This window comes from Lathyrus oleraceus, chromosome 7 (genome assembly GCF_024323335.1).
Source record: "Lathyrus oleraceus cultivar Zhongwan6 chromosome 7, CAAS_Psat_ZW6_1.0, whole genome shotgun sequence".
Taxonomy (NCBI): domain Eukaryota; kingdom Viridiplantae; phylum Streptophyta; class Magnoliopsida; order Fabales; family Fabaceae; genus Lathyrus; species Lathyrus oleraceus.
Genome location: NC_066585.1, coordinates 189,995,184 through 190,016,236, shown reverse-complemented (window position 1 = coordinate 190,016,236; position 21,053 = coordinate 189,995,184). Strand labels below are relative to the sequence as shown.

General features: G+C 39.6%; 1 protein-coding gene across 1 annotated transcript in view; it reads right to left on the bottom strand.

The window, feature by feature from the left end:
- Nucleotides 1-18,711, bottom strand: part of LOC127102830 (serine/threonine-protein phosphatase 7 long form homolog) — a 50,979-nt gene extending 32,268 nt beyond the window's left edge. The window contains exons 1-2 of the mRNA XM_051040158.1: nucleotides 18,582-18,711; nucleotides 17,975-18,399 (exon numbers count right to left, since the gene is read on the bottom strand). Coding sequence (XP_050896115.1) covers nucleotides 17,975-18,399; nucleotides 18,582-18,641 — 485 coding nt within the window. The 5' untranslated portion in view covers nucleotides 18,642-18,711. The remainder of the gene's footprint in view (nucleotides 1-17,974; nucleotides 18,400-18,581) is intronic.
- Between the last annotated feature and the right edge of the window lie 2,342 nt (nucleotides 18,712-21,053).

The window sequence follows — 21,053 nt, the reverse complement described above, 5'->3', positions numbered from 1 at the left end:
ATTTATCATGATGACGACAATGAGATATTATAAAGGATCGCTCTTTCCATCAAATGTTACCAAGGAAGGAGGCTTGAAGTTATTTAGGATAAGGTGTCCCAAATCTCAGTAGAGATATTAGGGATCCAACTCCTTTGATCCCCCTTATGCATCTTCTTCCTGTTATTGATGATGGATATTTAGGAAGCTATTTTGAATGGTTTCATTATGACGACATAATTTGTCCATGGTTGTTTGCATCCTTTCTAGGAGATCATCATCGTTAGAGCTGGGTATGTGTCGCGTGCCTACCATACTGAAACAATGGTTTGACAAAAATAAAGATTCTTTGAAGAAATCAGGTGTGACCCTGGTTATTTTTACTGGATTCTATGATGGGTGCCAACTATGTCAGACAAGTAGAGACTTAATATGTCCATTATGTGAGTTAGTGATACCTTACTCAGACCCTATCTTGCATATTTTTTGTAGTTTTGACTTATATGATCGTTTACCTTTATTACAACAATTACATCTTCATGGACATCACTATCATGTTTTTTTGTCTTGGATTCGTCCGCATAGTATCAACAACCATTATGTGATTCATAGTTGAGTGATATCTCTATTTCAAAAGTTGAGTGGTACTTCTAGTTCGTGATCCTACCTTCTTATCAAATTGTTGCGAGTTGCTCAATATGACTCGAGGTCAGAATCACCTCGCATATTCCCACTTAAGTACTCTCTGAGGGTTCAACAAGCTCTGGAGTGGATGGATCGAGTCTTCTTGATTCAAGGAAGGTTTGGGCCATTACTTACATATCAGTACATAGTCTTTTAAATTTGATGCTTATAAGAAAAAGTGATTTATGCAACATATTTGATAGTTCATAGTCCCTCAAGCACGAGGCTTGTGGCGGTGAAGTTATTTATACAACATATTTGATAGTTCAACATCCAATATCATTCTAGAATTTCATAATGGTCTTGTTTAACCTTGTTTCCTTGTGAGATAAATCGGCATTATTATAAATTTATGTACCCGAACCATAAAGAAAATGATTTCATGTTTAAAACTTCAAAAACTTATCTACACATGGTGGATGAGGAGGGAGACTTCTAAGGGAGAATGGGAATACCCCTGAGGATAGTCAACTTCTTTCTCCAGACTCAACTTGTTAGAAATTGTAGCTTCAGAGCTATCCACACGCCTTTCCATGAAGCATGCCCTTCCTTCATGATCAAAGGACCCCATTGGAATTATGTAGAGACTTTTATAAGCAAGAAAATAATACTTATCTTTGAATCCTTCGAAGCTTTCCATATATACATCAAACATATTACGACATTGCTTCAAAGAGAGCATATCTTAAGGGTGGTCAGAAAGAAAATAATTTCTTAAAAATGGAACAATTGGAAGAATAACATCAACATAGGAAAGTTATTCTTATACTCACACCAGTATTGAAACACCTTTATATAGGCTCAATTTACATGATTAAGTTGTAAGCTGGAAATCCCAAGAATACTCGGAACTCCAACTTTAGAGTCATTAAAAGGAAGGGTGAACCCCATTTTGGAAAATAAACATCATTCTATAGGCATTCCACACACCTCATACCGACTACATGGGCATTTACCATTTTTATAGAAATTCACCTGTGAATCTAATGACGATGTTAAATCTCGATGAGCATACTCCATTCTACATTCAACATTGTAGAAGGATGGAGTCATCGAATTTCGTCATCCACCTAATGATATTCATCAGCATCATTAGGTAGGTCAAACATTGATGATTTCAGCCTCTTCTCCATATCTTCTTCATTGTTCATAGACAAAATATGCTTACCATAAGTTTTACACCTCGATCGATCTTGAAGCCACCACCTTACCTCATCCTCAATGACCCAATTATTTAACATATGTCATAATAGTGACACTTTAGGTCGACCAATCATCCAATAGATTCCCTATAGAAATGGGTAACCCAGTTGGATTTTACGAAAGGAAAACCCAACACAAACCTACCTCATTTGATCCTACTAGTGTAAGCTCACTATCTTTACGATTACCTACTTCTGGTTCAATTCTATAATCAACATCACTTATTTCTACATCGCTAAGGTCTCTAATGGGGTTATCTCGATCTAAGTTTCCTAGGTGTGCCATACTCTGTAGCGGGGTATTCGTTACCATTAGAGATATTGACTAAATCCAAGGTAAATCATACAAGTCGAGTCTCCACCGCACTTCTATTTATCCAAAGGAATGGTTAGAAAGCGAACAAAAACCTAAAAGTTTTATCGAATCAAAAACTAGTAAAAATGTCAGAGATCTGGGTAAGGGGGTTGGTTATGCAATGGGAAGGTATTAGGCACCCAAAGCATCCTAGGTACTCCTAGGGAGCCCTTTTCACATTTGTTGCAAAGGTTGTTGTTTTTGTGAAAATTTATTTGTGCAAACATGATTGAAGGGATGAGAAAAGCGTGTATGTTTATCTAATGTACTACTTACTAAAAGAAGGGTCAAAAGAAAATGACTCGCACGGACGTCGCATCCACTGCATACGTATCTCATCTGAATCTGAGAATCAGAGTCTTCGTAGCTCGGCTACCTATGGGTTAAAGAGGAGTGTGCTCGCTAAGACATCGCGTCTTATGCCTACGTATCTCATATGGGATGAAAATCAGAGCAAAACGTAGTTCGACTAACTACGGGGTAAGGGTTGAACGACATTACTACGCAATCTACCGGATGCTCGACCTTTGGAGACTTATTCGCCTGTAGTAGAAGGAGTAAACGTGTTCTTAGGAGAAGAAAAATCAATGAGTTTGGGGTGTTTAGGGATGCTCATGCAAAAAGGCAGTCCTGGATGAAGGAACCGCGCTACCTTAAATGACATGCCACGAGAGGTTATACGAAACCTAAGAAATCGGTAACATGCGGGAAAAGTAAAGGGATCGAGAGATCTACCGTACGGATAAAGATCCGAAGTAACAGCAATTAGATAAATAAGAAACCCAAAGACTCTTCCAAGCTAAACACCATCAAAGAAAGCGAGTCAGTACAGGTAATCGGAATAGACCTCCAGGTGGTACCCCACAAATAAAGTGGAACACCAGACAAGCCATCTCTGCAAGAGTCATATGAGCCCTCACAAAACAAAACTCAACAAACAGGTTAGAGAAACAAGATAGGGTAATCAAGAGTTGCCCCCAAATCAAAATGTAACCACATGAATCATGCCATTAAAATTCACAAAAAGCAACCAAGGGTAGGAGGCATAAACCTCTTGTCAAACACATGCATCAAAAGGGTATCAAATTCACCCATAATACCTCATACATTCAGAGCATTCAAATTAAAAGCATAAAGTAATGGGAATAAGGCAAACCTGACTGGAGAGATCGAATAAAATTGAATTGCCCGGTTGGGTTTGCAAAGCACTCTTAGGGTTTATATGAGAGGGAATTGGTTCTTTGCAGATGAGTTCCCTTCAGTCTCTGGAGGTTGCTCTGAACTCTGTTAGCTCTTCTCTCACTATCTTTTTCCTGCCAGGGTAATAGGAATAGAATTGCCTTTTGTTTCACTGAAACTCTGAATTTATAACCTGATTTTTGTGGACCTGTGGGCTCAAATGAGAGAAGCCCAAGTCCAAAAAATTTTTGTTATTTTTTATTTATTTATTTATATTTTTCGTTTTTTTTTCATTTTTTTTTAAACACGTGGGCTTCGCCTAGCGAGCATGACAGTTCAAGAAATTCCTCTGAGCGTAGGTGATTCTGGTGGCTTTTCTTGAGACTCGCTAGGCGACCTATTCTGCTCGCCTAGCGAGCATGACAACTCATGAACAAACTTTTGCTCCTTCAAGATTAACGTTTTGATTGACGAATAGACCCCATTTGAACCTGTTGGAAGTATCTCAAGTCATTCCCTTGTGTTGACTGATCATCTAAATAGAACCCACAAAGTGTCTTGGATGATACTCAACCTTCAAACAAAAGATGTTAGTGACACATTTTTGTGCTTTTGGTTAGTAAACAAAAGTAAGAGAAACAATGATGTATAATTCAAGCATGCTTGGTGATCTCAAACCAATCACAAGGAGTCCCACCCAAAGGCAAAGGGAACCAAGATGCTAAAGATCCTTGAGGCAATGCAAATGCAATGTTATGATGCCATGAGGGATCTTAGGGTCAAAATTGGGGTCTTACAGATGTCCCTATTTAAGGTCATTCTAGCCGGAGAAGTGAAGGTTAAAATCTTCGTCTCGACGGGGTAGAATGGGCTTAAATAATAACAAAGAGACGAATTTTGGTCCCTAAGAGACCTCATGATGCAAATGTAGGTATGAAAAATGGTAGCACTCTATGGAGATATGTGTCCACAAAAGCAAAGAAATCAGAAGCCACTGATAATCCATTTGAGCAATTCACTCCATGGGACCAAGACCCTGGGGACTCTCCTGGGGATAGAAAAGGGATAAAAATGCGCTAGCAGGTCACGACTCAAAGCGTGGGGAACAGAATTCCAAAGGGAAAAGATCCAATGGAAAGACTCGAGCTGACTCGAAGATGCATGTATTGGGGAATATGCCAATACAGCAAAAAACTATCCACAACGGATACTTCGGATAAAATCCGGATGAAAATAATCCACTAAGGGACTTCGCTGGGGATGTCAAGGACACTCCTGGGGAAGCAGCGGGACGAGGTATTATCGGTTACTGGGTAATAAGCTCAAGGAGACATGTGATCTGAACGTCAGGTATGAGGGTGAGAGATACAACATGCTCAGGAAGAGATGAATATCCAAGACCGGTATAAGGGTGAGAGATATCAAAACTTCAAAACGTCTGAGGAAAACCTAAAAGGTATACTTCAACTCAGGGATTCTGACTCCACAGGGGACAAAAAGTCATAATAGGGAGTAGAGAGGAAGGAACACCAGGGATACCGGTTACTGCGCATATAATAGGTGACCAACCAAGGCGTGAATTGGGGAATATTCCCAAAACACTCATCATCCAAAAGAGGGCTAAAAGCAAACTCGATTACAGGATGGATATTCGACTCCACAAAGGGGATACAAATCTTACTCAACTGGGGAAGAACAAAAGGCTTCAGACCCGAGAGTGCATGAGATATACTATCTATTACCGTCAGAACATAGATAATATACTCGCATGGACGATTATCCACAACCGGTTATTGGGTTAATAAAGGATAAATCGACCGAAAAGAAAAGGCATCGGGATACCGAAACTAGGTATATAATGATGACCAATTCAGGGGAGAAACAATCGTTACCAACAACAACAAGGTAGACGAGAGATGACCCGCTGGGGATAAATTGCGTAATCAGGGCAATTATCCGAGCAGATGAGGGGATATCAACACCGAATATTGGATGATGATAATTGAAACCAATTAAAGATGAGCAAAAATAGTTACTCTGCAAAAAGGGAAGAAATAGGGTTTACAACTACCGGTATGAGGGTAGAGAACCACAGACTCCGCCGGGGATAATAATTGCTAATTATTGAGCAATTATTCATTTACCACGGGGAAACAGGAAAAGAGTCTCAAGAGACCGATCTAGGATCAAACTAGATAGGCACACCAAATCAAGACTTGTCTCGGTGAGGATATAACTCAATAGGGAAAACCATCCCAGTATATGTGTTGGGAAGGAACAAAAACAATCGACATCCACGAGGATATAACCCGGTGGGAAATATGGAAGAAAGGATAGACGCTTTCTGCTTATGGAGCTGACTATATATGGAGAGATCAAACACACACATCTGCTCTGGGAAGTATATCACCAAATAGCAGGAGACAGCAAACAACGATATATGGCAAAGAATGCAACATGAATATCTGAATGTTATAATTATGCATGAATATGCGTGGTTTATGTATGATGTATGCTGACAAACAGACATATCTAACACAACCAGGTCCAGGAATCAACCACCCGGTACTACATCTCAAGAGAGAAAGCCAAATTCACCGGAGAGTATCCAATCTGCTGGGGATCAGAGATACCAGGACGCAAAGTACTCTGCAGGGGATGAATCATCAATCATTCCAGCTGGGGACGAGAGTTATCACAGACAAGGTCCACCACACCAACAACTCTACTGGGGAATTTATCCGAGGAGATAAAGGATTTATCGGGATCAACCACCAAATGCCTCTCTTGCCCAAAGAGATCCAAGCTGCTGAGGAAGAAAGATTGCTACTCTGCTGAAGGGAAGAGAGGTGACTCTCAACAAGCAATCCACTTGGTAGGGTAAACCACAAGAGGTTCCGGAGGGAGGAGATACAGTCATGCCAGGAATATGGACAAAAATCTTACCCTGTTGGGGATCGTACCACCCTTGGGAGAGCACTGAGGATCTCCTAAGTATCCTTTCGTCATTGTGAATGTTCACTTTGTTTAAAAACAAATTATAAAAAATTTGATCGTTTAAAACAATGATATTTTCTTAATCAAAACATGCAAAACATTTGTTGAATAGAAACAGATAAGAGTGCCAATAATTGGATAAAAGGCTCAAATTTATTTGATAGAATGGTAGTCTGCGAATGGCAAGACTTCATAGATCTTTACAAATTTGAAATTGGTGATATATATTGGAAAAGGGCTACATTGAACATAATGACCATTTCTCCACCAATTCTGAATCCGATGTATTTGAAGCTTTGGCTGATAATGAGCAAGGATCTCTGACGGACGACAATTGTAGAACAAAGTCTTGTCAGGATGCAGTTACTTGCCAATTCCCTAATTTTTGCCTAGATTGCCCTAGGATGAGGTACTCAATCTAGCGGGATACATATATCATTATTATATTTTTTTTTGTCTCTAACTTTTGCCTGGATTGCCCTTTCGGGTTTTCAATCCACCGAGACACTCATTTTTGCCTAAGCCGCCCTTTCGGGTTTTCAACTTAGCGAGCTATTCAGTTTTTATTTTTAGGCGAAGTATTTCTTGACTGCATCTGAATTCACAGGACGAGTGAAATCCTCCCCATCCATAGTTGTAAGTATCAAAGCATCGCCTGAAATGGCTCTCTTAACAACATATGGATCTTCATAGTTTGGAGTCCACTTGCCCCTGGAATCGGGCGCGAAAGACAAGACTTTCTTGAGCACAAGGTCACCTTCTTGGAACACACGAGGCTTGACCTTCTTATCAAAATCTTTCTTCATCCTTTGCTGATATAGTTGACCGTGGCACATGGCAGTCAATCTCTTCTCTTCAATCAAATTCAGCTGGTCATAACAACTTTGAACCCATTTAGCATCAATCAACTTGGCTTCCATCAAGACTCTCATTGATGGGATCTCCACCTTTACAGGGAGTACAGCCTCCAATCTTGACTTAGCGATCATATCATAAATATACACCTCAATCTCCTTATGCATCATGTCATGGAACAAGGTAGTCATAGCTCGTTGACACGTGGCTCCGGCGTTCTTCAAATCGAAGGGCATCACTCGATAACAGAATGTTCCCCAAGGTGTGGTGAATGTTGTCTTCTCCATATCCTCGGGTGCCATTTTAATCTGATTATATCCGGAAAATCCATCCATAAACGAGAAGACTTTGAATTTAGCTGTATTATCTACCAACATATCAATATGTGGTAGAAGGAAATCATCTTTCGGACTAGCTTTATTCAAGTCTCTATAGTCCACACACATCCGGACTTTTCCATCTTTCTTAGGCACGGGCACAATATTGGCCACCCATTGAGGATATATAGAAGTCACCAGGAACCCCGCATCAATTTGCTTCTGAACTTACTCTCTGATCTTCACTGCCATATCAGGATGAGTTCTTCTGAGCTTCTGCTTTACAGGCATGCACTCAGGCTTTAAAGGTAGGAAATGTTGCACAATATCAGTATCTAGACCAGGCATGTCTTCATATGACCAGGCAAAGACGTCAACATATTCTCGTAGCAACTTAATCAACCCCTTCTTAACAGATTCTTCCAGAAGTGCCCCAATCTTTACCTCTCGCACACAATCTTCAGACCCCAAGTTGATTGTTTCCAGATTCTCCAGATGCGGCTGAATGATCTTCTCTTCATGCTCAAGTAGTCGGGTGATCTCATCAGGAATCTCTTCAACATCATCTTCCTCTGCCTCAAATACAGGGAATTCAAAATTGGGAGATGGTGTTAGGTCATTATGTTCAATGGGTTTAGAAATCAACCTGCATAATGATTTTTGGATATGAAAAGCTTTAGAATTCAAACAAGGCAAATCATTATGCAGATGAGAAGGTTGATTTTATTTTATTTTTTAGGGTTTTATGTGATCACCAATTTCATGCAAAAACAAAAAGGGAAAAAATGGGAAAAACAAACATTTAACATGAATTTATTGAATGAAAATATCATTGTACTTATGTGCCATCAATGTCATCACTCCTCATTTTGGCATGGGAGAAGGGTTTTTAAACAAAGTGATCATTACGTTGACTTATGGACAACTGTTGGAATATCCACAGCGACCCAATTGTTGCAGACCCCTCCAGGGATGATGAAATTGCCAGAATCCTTTGTATCTTCTTCTAAAACGGCAGCAGCCTCCTCATCTAGACCAGTGTGGATGAAACCTCCACTCTTGAATAACCCTTGCTTGTTGAAAGTACCAGAAGAAAAACCTATGCCAGCCCGGGACTCATTGTCTTCTAACTCAATCATTTTTCCTAGACCAGTGGTTGCACCACGCTCAATGGCCAACTTTGTATCTTTGTAGGAAGCAAATGAAAGAGCTCTTTTCTCAATAGGCTCAGCAATAGATAACGCTTGGAAAGGAGTTCCAACTTCAACCTCAGCATCTATATAAGAGAAGGAAGACAAATGACTAACTAGGAGAGCCCTTTCTCCTTTAGCTCGCGGTTCTCTTGCTCTAAGTGATCCATTAGTCTTGAAATATTGGCTCTAGTGTAGTACCGGTGAGTCAGCTTGTCTTCAAAATAAATGAAGGACACAGAGTTAGACCACAGGGCAAGGGACCGGAAACAAAACCTGCTTATGCATATGATGCATGCAATGCTTGTGCATATGATTTGTTTTTTATTTCAAAGGAACTTTAGAGTTTTATTTGCAAATTTTGGAAATATTAAGCGTTTTATCACATACGGAAATATCTCATCAAATAATATCAGGGAAAAGAAGTGAAGCATCGTCAATCATGTACAAGAGAAAAGGAAAATAATCGTCCTATGGATCCCTAGAAATAATCATCTAAAGCTCGGGACACAGGAAGATAAGATGCGCGAAGCCTCTTCACCTCCCTCTCGTAGGCTGCCTCCATATCGGCCTTCTCTTTGGCGAGTCGATCATACTTCCTCTTCCAGAACTTAGAAGACTGAGGAAGTAGAGAAGTACATACATCATCAGGGTCATCAATAACCTGATGCTCAAGAAACTCAATCAACGCGTCCTTCTCTTTAATTTGCTGAAGCAACTCTTCACGTTCACGGATCCAGGCACGTGAACGGTCTTCGTCTCTCAACTCCCCTACTCCTTGATTAGGGAGGGTTGAAGGCCCATCCATAATCATAGATGTAGGTCTCAGATACTCGTAAGGCATGAGATACTCAGACGCCCTCTTCCTAACCCAATCAGTGTAAGGCTCCATAGCGATGCAATTCTTAGGACCCAACTCTTTCCTTCCTTTCCTATGAATCTTGCGCCAAGCGCGGACCATCCTAGCTTTCAAGCCTTGGGGATCTTTACCATCCTGAGAGAATACACCCTCTAACAGAATGTTATTGGGTTTATCCTTTAAGGGGAACCCAAGATGCCGACGTGCCAAAACAGGATTGTAGTTAATCCCACCACATGTACCAAGAAGAGGTACATTGGAGAATTCGCCACAAGAGTCAATAATCCGCACACCATCATACACATGGTTATACCAAGATATATCATCATTAGTGAGAGACATAAGTCTCGTGGACCACCGTAGACATTCCTTGTTCTCCTTGAAAGCGATTTTCTGAGGTAAGTGAGAAATAAACCACTTATACAACAGAGGCAAACAACACACAATGGCGCCACCACCCTTTGCATTCCTCATATGCAAAGAGAAGTAGGTATCGCCCAACAGAGTCGGAACGGGATTAAGAGTAGAGAAGATCCTAATAGCATTCACATCCACAAACTTGTCGATGTTGGGGAACAATATCAATCCATAGATGAGAAGTACAAATATGGCTTCAAAGGCATCCTCACTCATGGCCTTCCCATATATAGTAGCTTGAGCAATGAGGAACTCATAAGGGAGACCTTGAATTCCACCTTTGGTAGTCATATGAGCACCAACAATAAATTCATCTATGTGTAACATGTCAGCTATCTCTTGAGAAGTAGGAATACTCTCCAAGCCACTGAACGGCAACTGGTCTAGAATAGGTATACCCACAAGGTAAGCATACTCCTCAAGGGTAGGCAAAAGCTGGAAATCCGGAAACGTGAAGCAACGGGACAAGGGATCATAAAACTGCACCAATACACTCACCAATCCTTCATCCACCTGAGTAGTCAGAAGAGGAAGAAGCTTCCCAAAACGAGCTTTGAAACCCAAGGGATCTAATACATAAGATGTCAAATTCCTTAACTCTTTCAAGTCTGGTTGTCTGAAACTGTACTTCTTTGTATTCCTTCTTTGTCTTTCCATGTCTGAAAATTTTGCAAATAAACCTCTTAAGTTCCTTGAAAATTTTCTTATTTATTGATGATATGGATGCAAATGGGTGCATGAATGCATGAATGCAACAATCACACTCAAGGATCAAGCAAAGCACACCAAACAAAGGTCATGGGATGGATCATGTTATCCTTAATATCAATCATCCATTTTGGTGGATTATGGTTTACACCTTATCAACACCCAAGTTCCATTGATATTAAGGATTCATGAACGGATCCAACCATGAATCAAGGGTTTGTTGTAAGTCACGAGCATGGAGTTAGGTTAAGAACCACCCAAAAGGGAGTGTACTAGGGTTTAAACTTGCCAAACATGTTCTACAAGAGGTTCCCATAGTCATCATCCCATCTTTCGGATATTATCGGATAGACGACTACTCGTATTCCAAAAATATTCTCAAGAGAGACTCTTATGAGTGTAGTATCGCGTAACAATCGTATCAAATCTTACACTTGAACGACTTTCGCACTACATCCTAAGAATATGCCAAGATGGGCTTGGTATAAACTAAGGTCCTTGGCTTCTAAGGTCTATATTGGAAAGAGTAATGTCTAACCACAACTTACTTGTGTGACATTATTGATCCCAACATAACCTCCACCAAGTGAATGGACTTGCAAGTCAACTTGCTAAGGAATAACTCCACACAAGTCGACAAGACTATGCCATTCTCCTATCCTAAGTGCACTCGAGTCCGGGTATAGAACTCATCTCACAAAGATCACCAAGCATACAAGGAATTAATATTCAAACAATTCAATCATTACATATAATACAGTAATCCCAAATTGCACAAAAATATGTCACACAAAAAAATATACAATACAATACAACAAATATGAAAAGTAGGCAAAACCCACTAGGAAAATACATATCCCCAGCAGAGTCGCCACTTTTCTGTAGCGGGGTATTCGTTACCATTAGAGATATTGACTAAATCCAAGGTAAATCATACAAGTCGAGTCGCCACCGCACTTCTATTTATCCAAAGGAATGGTTAGAAAGCAAACAAAAACCTAAAAGTTTTATCGAATCAAAAACTAGTAAAAATGTCAGAGATCTGGGTAAGGGGGTTGGTTATGCAATGGGAAGGTATTAGGCACCCAAAGCATCCTAGGTACTCCTAGGGAGCCCTTTTCACATTTGTTGCAAAGGTTGTTGTTTTTGTGAAAATTTATTTGTGCAAACATGATTGAAGGGATGAGAAAAGCGTGTATGTTTATCTAATGTACTACTTACTAAAAGAAGGGTCAAAAGAAAATGACTCGCACGGACGTCGCATCCACTGCATACGTATCTCATCTGAATCTGAGAATCAGAGTCTTCGTAGCTCGGCTACCTATGGGTTAAAGAGGAGTGTGCTCGTTAAGACATCATGTCTTATGCCTACGTATCTCATATGGGATGAAAATCAGAGCAAAACGTAGTTCGACTAACTACGGGGTAAGGGTTGAACGACGTTACTACGCAATCTACCGGATGCTCGACCTTTGGAGACTTATTCGCCTGTAGTAGAAGGAGTAAACGTGTTCTTAGGAGAAGAAAAATCAATGAGTTTGGGGTGTTTATGGATGCTCATGCAAAAAGGCAGTCCTTGATGAAGGAACCGCGCTACCTTAAATGACATGCCACGAGAGGCTATACGAAACCTAAGAAATCGGTAACATGCGGGAAAAGTAAAGGGATTGAGAGATCTATCGTACGGATAAAGATCCGAAGTAACAACAATTAGATAAATAAGAAACCCAAAGACTCTTCCAATCTAAACACCATCAAAGAAAGCGAGTCAGTACAGGTAATCGGAATAGACCTCCAGGTGGTACCCCACAAATAAAGTGGAACACCAGGCAAGCCATCTCTGCAAGAGTCATATGAGCCCTCACAAAACAAAACTCAACAAACAGGTTAGAGAAACAAGATAGGGTAATCAAGAGTTGCCCCCAAATCAAAATGTAACGACATGAATCATGCCATTAAAATTCACAAAAAGCTCACATAAAGCAACCAAGGGTAGGAGGCCTAAACCTCTTGTCAAACACATGCATCAAAAGGGTATCAAATTCACCCATAATACCTCATACATTCAGAGCATTCAAATTAAAAGCATAAAGTAATGGGAATAAGGCAAACCTGACTGGAGAGATCGAATAAAATTGAATTGCCCGGTTGGCTTTGCAAAGCACTCTTAGGGTTTATATGAGAGGGAATTGGTTCTTTGCAGATGAGTTCCCTTCAGTCTATGGAGGTTGCTCTGAACTCTGTTAGCTCTTCTCTCCCTATCTTTTTCCTTCCAGGGTAATAGGAATAGAATTGTCTTTTGTTTCACTGAAACTCTGAATTTATAACCTGATTTTTATGGATCTGTGGGCTCAAATGAGAGAGGCCCAAGTCCAAAATTTTTCTGTTATTTTTTATTTATTTATTTATATTTTTCGTTTTTTTTTCTTTTTTTTCTTCGTTTTTTCTTAAACACGTGGGCTTCGCCTAGCGAGCATGACAGTTCAAGAAATTCCTCTGAGCGTAGGTGATTTTGGTGGCTTTTCTTGGGACTCGCTAGGCGACTCATTCTGCTCGCCTAGTGAGCATGACAGCTCATTAACAAACTTTTGCTCCTTCAAGATTAACGTTTTGACTGACAAATAGACCCCATTTGAACCTGTTGGAAGTATCTTAAGCCATTCCCTTGTGTTGACTGATCATCTAAATAAAATCCACAATGTGTCTTGGATGATACTCAAGCTTCAAACAAAAGATGTTAGTGACACATTTTTGTGCTTTTGGTTAGTAAACAAAAGTAAGAGAAACAATGATGTATAATTCAAGCATGCTTGGTGATCTCAAACCAATCACAAGGAGTCCCACCCAAAGGCAAAGGGAACCAAGATGCTAAAGATCCTTGAGGCAATGCAAATGCAATGTTATGATGTCATGAGGGATCTTAGGATCAAAATTGGGGTCTTACATACTCGAAGAAGATTTAAAAATGAAGAATTTAAAGAAGGAAGGAGAAGTAGAAAATACCTTAAGTAATGCAATTAGATGTAAACGTAAGTGAAGAATTAAAAAGAAGCTTCGAAATGATGATCTGAAATCCAGAAATTGCAACAAGTTCAAAATGAAGTAGAAACAAACTCTCTCTGATAGCACACAAGATGAAGAAGTTGAAACATGAAAATGAAACTAAAGTTCCCCTTTTATAAGCATGAAAAGAGTTAATTTCAATGATCATGAATCAATAGAAGATCAAAAATCGCATTCAATAAGACAAAAGAAGTCCCGAACTTATAACTGCACTTGAGTTCACTTTAGTACACTTGTGTGCACCACCTCCCTATCATTCGCATGTGGGTGCACGTGGAAACCTCCATAATAGCAATTTTGTGTCTGCACAAGAAACATTAAATGTGCATGTTCTCAATATCAAGTACTCCTACTTAATGCCACATCGAGGCTCTCTCTTCCTGGTGGAACTTCTCAATTGACAATACATCTCAACGGTACCTATTCTCAGACCAGTCTCACTAATTCCTACTTCAACACTCTTTGTTTCAAAGCTAATCAAAGACTTGGAGGTCAACTGTTCTGGACTAGCAAAATGTCGATTATAATCGACTTAATTCATAGGTCCAATCTCACAGATGGTGCTCCTTTCAATGATACATTGTACACATGTGGATCCCAAGTCACACTGATGTAGTTTTTTACAACCCATGAACGATTTTAATTGTCTTCTCTATATAAGCGGGATTGTGATTCACACTCATGTATTCTTTTACACACTTAAAAAATTCCACCTCATTCAAACATTGACTCAAGTGTTAGAGTGCTAACTTTTTTGCAAACAACTCTCTATTAACTAAAAACCATAACCACCGATATAGAAAATTATACACAATGATCATCTTCGTCAATTTATTCGTTATTGATTCTAGTGCGAAATGCCCAACACTGTTCAAACAATAGAATGCAAGAACTTATTGGAATTAAAAAAAATTGAGATACTTTATTTAAAACTAGATTAAATTAGTTAAAGATGATTCTTATAGTCCAAATAAATAAAAGGTAAAATACTTTTTTTGGTCCTTTAACTTTATCTCGGGGTCCATTTTGATCCCTCAATTTTAAAAGGTTCAAAGGTGATCCTTTAATTGTTCAAACAACGCCACATTAGTCCTTTCTGTTTGCTCCGTCAGTCAAAGTTAGAATAGAAGACCACTTGACATACACCTGGCCTGATGTGGCATATGTTCTTATTATTATATCAAACTCATTATTTCCATCTCTCTTCCCTCATTCTCTCTCATGTTCATGAACATTCATCAAAGAACAACAACAATAATTCATCAAAGATCAAATCGAACAAAGCTTAAAGAATGAAAATCAGACATGGCGTAGACTACTATAAGCACAACATCACACAACAACAACAATTTCACCAATATGTGAAGAACAATGAAACCCTAAAAGCTAAATTAAATGGCAATGGTGAAAAATTGAGGCATGTAAGTATGAGGATATGATTCTGTATGGGTGCAAAAACAAGATCGTATCAAGAAACCATAGAAATGATGCGAGTTTGAAGTTCTAACTGATGAAGCTCAAGAATACAATGAAGATTCTGGTGGAATATGCAGATTCCGACGAGTCTCTGACCAAGCTTCGGCTATGTGTTTTTTCAAGTGGTGCTCGACAGATCTTAATGCTACAATTGAAAAAAATTATTCTGCATTATAATATAACCAGTCACAATGGAGAATGAGGTATAAAACTAACTAAGAACACGTCTTTACAAAAGTGGATTCAGTTGTTTATATGATACATTCAATTGTTATTGTTGTAGTAGGCAATTGAAAGATATAAATGGTATTTATATGATACAGTCTCCAACAAAAAAAAAGATATTTTAATAAGCAACACTTCATTTGGTGTCGTGTGAGTAAACAAATGAGGTCTTTTAATAAACAAACATATATATTGAGAGATGATTATTATGTAAAAAACAAATTTTATATGTAAAGGATAAGTAAGAGGTCCCATAAAAAAAAAAGATTATTTCTCAACTATTTGTTTGATCAGTTTTAATTGGATGAATTTGGTAGAATGGGAATTTTTTTTTAAAATAACCATGATTTTGAATTTAAATACGATAATAACCGGGTTTTCAAAATATTTTCCAAAATAACCATGTTTTTTAAGGGATGCGCCGGAGGAGTGGGCGCATCCCTTAAAAATTTCAGGAGCCTTAAAGGCAGGCGTCAAAGGGGCAGGCGCCTTAGTTAGAGCCCCCTTAAGGGAGGCGCCCCTAGGATTGGCGCCCTTGTGTGCCCTTAAGGGAGGCGCCCCTAGGGTTGGCGCCCTTGTGTGCCCTTAAGGGAGGCGCCCCTAGGGTTGGCGCCTTAGCCTCCCACAAAGGGAGGCGCCCCTAAGGCTGGCGCCTGTGTGTGCCTTTTAATTTTTTTTTGAATTTTTTTTTAATTATAATTATTTATAGTATATTTTTTTTTAATATTTCATATTAATTATTTAATACGTAATAAATAAAAATAAAAATAAAATGACTTCATTAAATATATAAAAAATGATTACATTAGAATGACCAAAACCCTAATGACCCGCCCGATTATAACGTCCCCCGGTTCCACATCCCGGTGCGTTAGGTTGTCTCCGAGGTCTCCCACGATTTTCTTGAGGTGTTTGTGGTCTTTGGGTGCTGACCTGATCGAGCGATGGCTGGTTGGAAGGTCCGGCAGAGGTTCCGGCGGTATTCGAAAGATGTGTCATCATTTGCTCCCAATACCCGGAGGGGCTGTGGCCAACGGCGCTTCCGTAATGGAGTTCGGTGCCCATGTCATCGTAGTTAGGGCGTTGGGGTTGGGTGGATTGGGTGAATTGGGGACAGTATAGTTGCCCAAATTGGGTCATTGAGTCGTTTTGAAAACGAAGCAATGGTTCTTGGGGCGTACTATAGTTAAACAGTGGTTGGGTGTTAAATGGTGGGGGGCTAGGATGACGTGACCCATATGAATCATCGGTGGTATAGACGGTTGTGGTTGCGGGGTTTGGTTCTTGGTTTTGTGTTTGGGTGGGTGGTATGAAGGGATTGCGACGTTGGATGGTTCGTTGTTGGGTGGTTGGCATGAACGGGTTGCGATGTTGGGTGTTTGGTTGGTTTGAGTATGTGGTCGGTTGATGTTGTGTGGTTGGTTGTTGGGTTTGGGTGGGTTCACATTGGTGTTGGGTGGGGAATTGTTGTGGGACGTACGATGACGAAGCAAGTTGGCGCGGATCCATCAAATACCGCGGCTCAGATACGAATTGCTGAGTTGTTACAGACCTAAACCATGCCATATATTGTTGAGTCGGTCTTACACCTTGGATGACTGGTTCGTTGAGGATGTGTTGTCGTCTATTTCTCCATTGACGACACATGTCTTTTGCAAAGTCTCTCCAGTCCGAAAAATCCCACTGTGCATCGACCCTTTTTTGATGCCAAATTCCCAAACATGTGGGAGACTCTGGGATATGTTGTACCATTCCGAACTGCAGTTTGACCCTGTCACTTTGGTGCATTTCAACTGTAGTGAATCGGATAATTGGAGTCTTCGCTGTCCAAACTGCAGCATCGTCATGGTTCACATCATGATCCAGACCCAGATATGGCCTCCATACAAACTGGAAAAAAATAAGAAATCGTTAGATGAGAAATAATTTGAGAACTATTTTAAGATTAACTATAGTTTGGTAGGAGTATTACATCGTCATGTCCAATGTGATCCAATAGATTTCGATAGACTACAATAGCGTGTTTCGGACACCTATTGTAGTTCATTCCCCTTACTGACCACCTAAGATAAAAAAAAGGAGTGAAAAATATTATTTACTGTTAATTTAAATAATACATATAATTAACAAAATGGTAAATAGTAAAGTGGTAGACTTACTTGGTTGCAAAGGGGAACGCGAATGGACGTTCATTTTCTGGGGCGAGCGACGGCATCCTAGACCACCCCCAAGCTTGAAGCAAATAAGCACATGAAAAAAAAGTACAGGTATTCTTTTTTGCATTTTTACACAATGCACTATATAGATGGGCCAACACAGCTGAACCCCAACTATAAGTGTTTACCTTATTGATGTTGCGTAATAAAGGTAAATACATTATATTCACAGAATTACCTGTACTTTCTGGAAACAAAAAGTTACCAAATAAAATCATAATATAACACCGAGTTTTTATTATCTTCTCATACTCGGTTGAATCTTCAGACAGTACTATACTGTTATAATATTGTCTAAGGTATTTTAAATTTATACCTTGCCCCCTTGCTTGACTGGATGTGTCTCCCTCAGGTTCGTCGTCTAACAAAGGGGCACCCAGTAATTCATTGCATATGTCGTTGACATGGTTAACTTTCCCATTGACTGCCTTTCCATCTATACGAAGGCCCAACAGCATGTACACGTCCTCAAGTGTGACGGTACACTCACCAATCGGAAGGTGAAATGTGTGGGTCTCGGGTCTCCACCTCTCCAACAAAGCTAGGATGAACTTGTAGTCCACCGAGTACGAAACAATGTTTAGGAGATTTCCAAATCCACATCCTCTAATATATGGTTCTATTAAAGGATCGTGGGGTACATATTCATGTACACGACATCTAAACCGCTTCGGATCCTAATAACAAAAAAACAAAAATACAATTAGTAGAAGAAATACATTCTAAAGAAATATGTACAACATGTAATCCATAAATAGAAACAAAAAAGAAAGAGATTTGTTTGAAAGGTATAACACATAGAACACAGAGATATTACAAGTAATCCATAAATAGTAACTAAAAGAGAGAGATAACATACAAATGTCGAGATATTCTCGATTGTGCCTCTGTGTTCATCGCCCATAGTTAACAAAGACATGATTCGATTTTGCAAAGCTTAAGTTTGTTAGATGAAAGAAATGTGGTAGAAGGAAAGAGTGTGATGAAGATGGTTTGATAATGTTGATATGAGAGGGTATTTATAGATGAATAAATGAGTAGGTTTTGAAACTATAATGAATTACTATTGGTTGCATGCAACGGCATAAGAGGTTAAAAACCTAGTGAATGACAAAAGAGGAAAAATCAATGACACAAAGTGAAAGGGAATCTAGCATAGCATGTGTGAATGACAAAAGTAGCATAAGGGAATCATAGGCGCATGTGAAGAAATCACATGCAATAGGAGGAGGAGCCTTTCCTAATGGCGCCTACATGTGATTTTTCACATGCAAGGAGGTGGCGCCCTTCCTCTAGGCGCCTAAGTGTAAGCCTTAGGAAGAGGCGCCCACACCATTGGCGCCTATGCATTATTTTAGGAAGAGGCGCCCAAACCATTGGCGCCTATGTTTTTTGCCAAGGGAATGGGCGCCTATGTTTAGTGTTAGGTCACTGAATAAATTAGGGCACAGAGATTCCTGATTCCCTCTGTATTGAGTATTCTTTTCACTCTTCCATCTTCAATCTTTTCACTCTTCCCTCTTTATGTTTAGTCTTTCCTTTGCGTGCAAGTATAGTCAAGTCTGTACAGACTATTATGAATTTATTAATGCATTGCCGAGTATTTATATTTTGCGGTTGAACAAGATTTACAAATCAGTTAGTTCAATTCCATTCAACACAATGTCTTCCACACAACAATATATGATCAGTGCACATGTTGACGGTGAAATATTTGATCATCAGTTGTTCGGTTTTTGTTTTCGAGACACACAAGTGACTCGTTTTACAATAAATCGGCGATCAAATTTTTCACACCTAAAACAAAGAATAGAAAAGAAGTTGCAGTCCAATAATGTCGGTCAGATCATCTATAAAAATCCAGTTTGTTTTGCAGATAACCAGGTAAAATTCTATCAAAGGAAGATTCGAGATGATGATGATGTTCAACATATGTTTGGCAGTCACGAACAATCCGGTTATAACGATATAGAGTTGTATATATTACCACATCAACAACAGGAGTCCCAGTACATTAATCAGTCACAAGTGTTTTCTGAGACTGATGATGAACAAGTTGAGGTGAATGTTCCAGACGATGAAGAAGAGGAACCTGAGATCATCGTTGATTCGATGGTGAACGCTGAAGAGGAAGAGGAGGCAATACCAGTAGGTCATGTATATTGCCCACCCCAACACATGACAAGGTTAAATTTGGGTTCGGATGAACCTTCGGGAGATGTATGGTACAATCCTTACGTGCAAATGCAAGGATCTCTGAAACAAGGAGACACATTTCGCACAAAAGAGGAATGTGTAAAAGCCATAAAAAAATTCCACATGGAACTAGCAGCAGATTTCAGAGTTGACAGAACTGACGCATTGAGGTATAAAATTTATTGTCCGAATGAGCACTGTCTTTTTAAGTTGTCAGCTTCGTACAGGAAGAGGAAGGAGTCTTGGGAGATTGGATCAATGGGTCCAGATCACACATGCATCCTGACCAACTCAATGCAGGATCATCGCAAATTAAGCTCCCAACTAATATGCGATGAAATATTATCTGTCATTGCCGATAATCCGTCTTTAAAGGTGAGTACAATAATCTCGCATATTAGGGCAGAGTACAACTACACACCATCATATAGGAAGGCATGGATAGCTAGAACAAAAGCTGTTGAAAAAGTGTTTGGCAATTGGGAGGAATCTTACAAACAACTTCCAAAATACATGTTCGCTCTAAAACACTATGCTCCCGGTACAATTTTCAAGATGGAAACATTGCCCGCATATACACCAAATGGTACATGTGCTGTTGGAAATAGAATATTTCACCGTCTATTTTGGGCGTATCAACCGTGTATCACAGGTTTTTCTTTCTGTAAACCAATTATACAAATTGATGGTACATGGTTGTATGGAAAATACAAAGGAACGTTATTGATGGCAGTGGCACAAGATGGGAACAGCAATATTTTTCCGATCGCCTTTGCCTTAGTTGAAGGGGAGACAGCTGAGGGATGGAGTTTTTTCCTAAGAAATCTCCGATTGCACGTAGCACCTCAACCTAACTTGTGTTTGATCTCTGATAGACACCCCTCAATCATCAGTGCATATAATAACATTGACAATGGCTGGCAAAATCCTCTTTCTACGCATGTGTTTTGTATTAGACATATTGCTCAGAATTTCATGCGAGAAATCAAAGATAAGACGTTGCGTAAGAAGGTTGTCAATGCAGGTTACGCATTGACGGAACCTTCTTTCAAACACTACCGCGACGAAATAAGATTGTCGAACGAAGATGCGGTTCGGTGGATTGATAGTATTCCGTTGGAGAAGTGGACTAGGG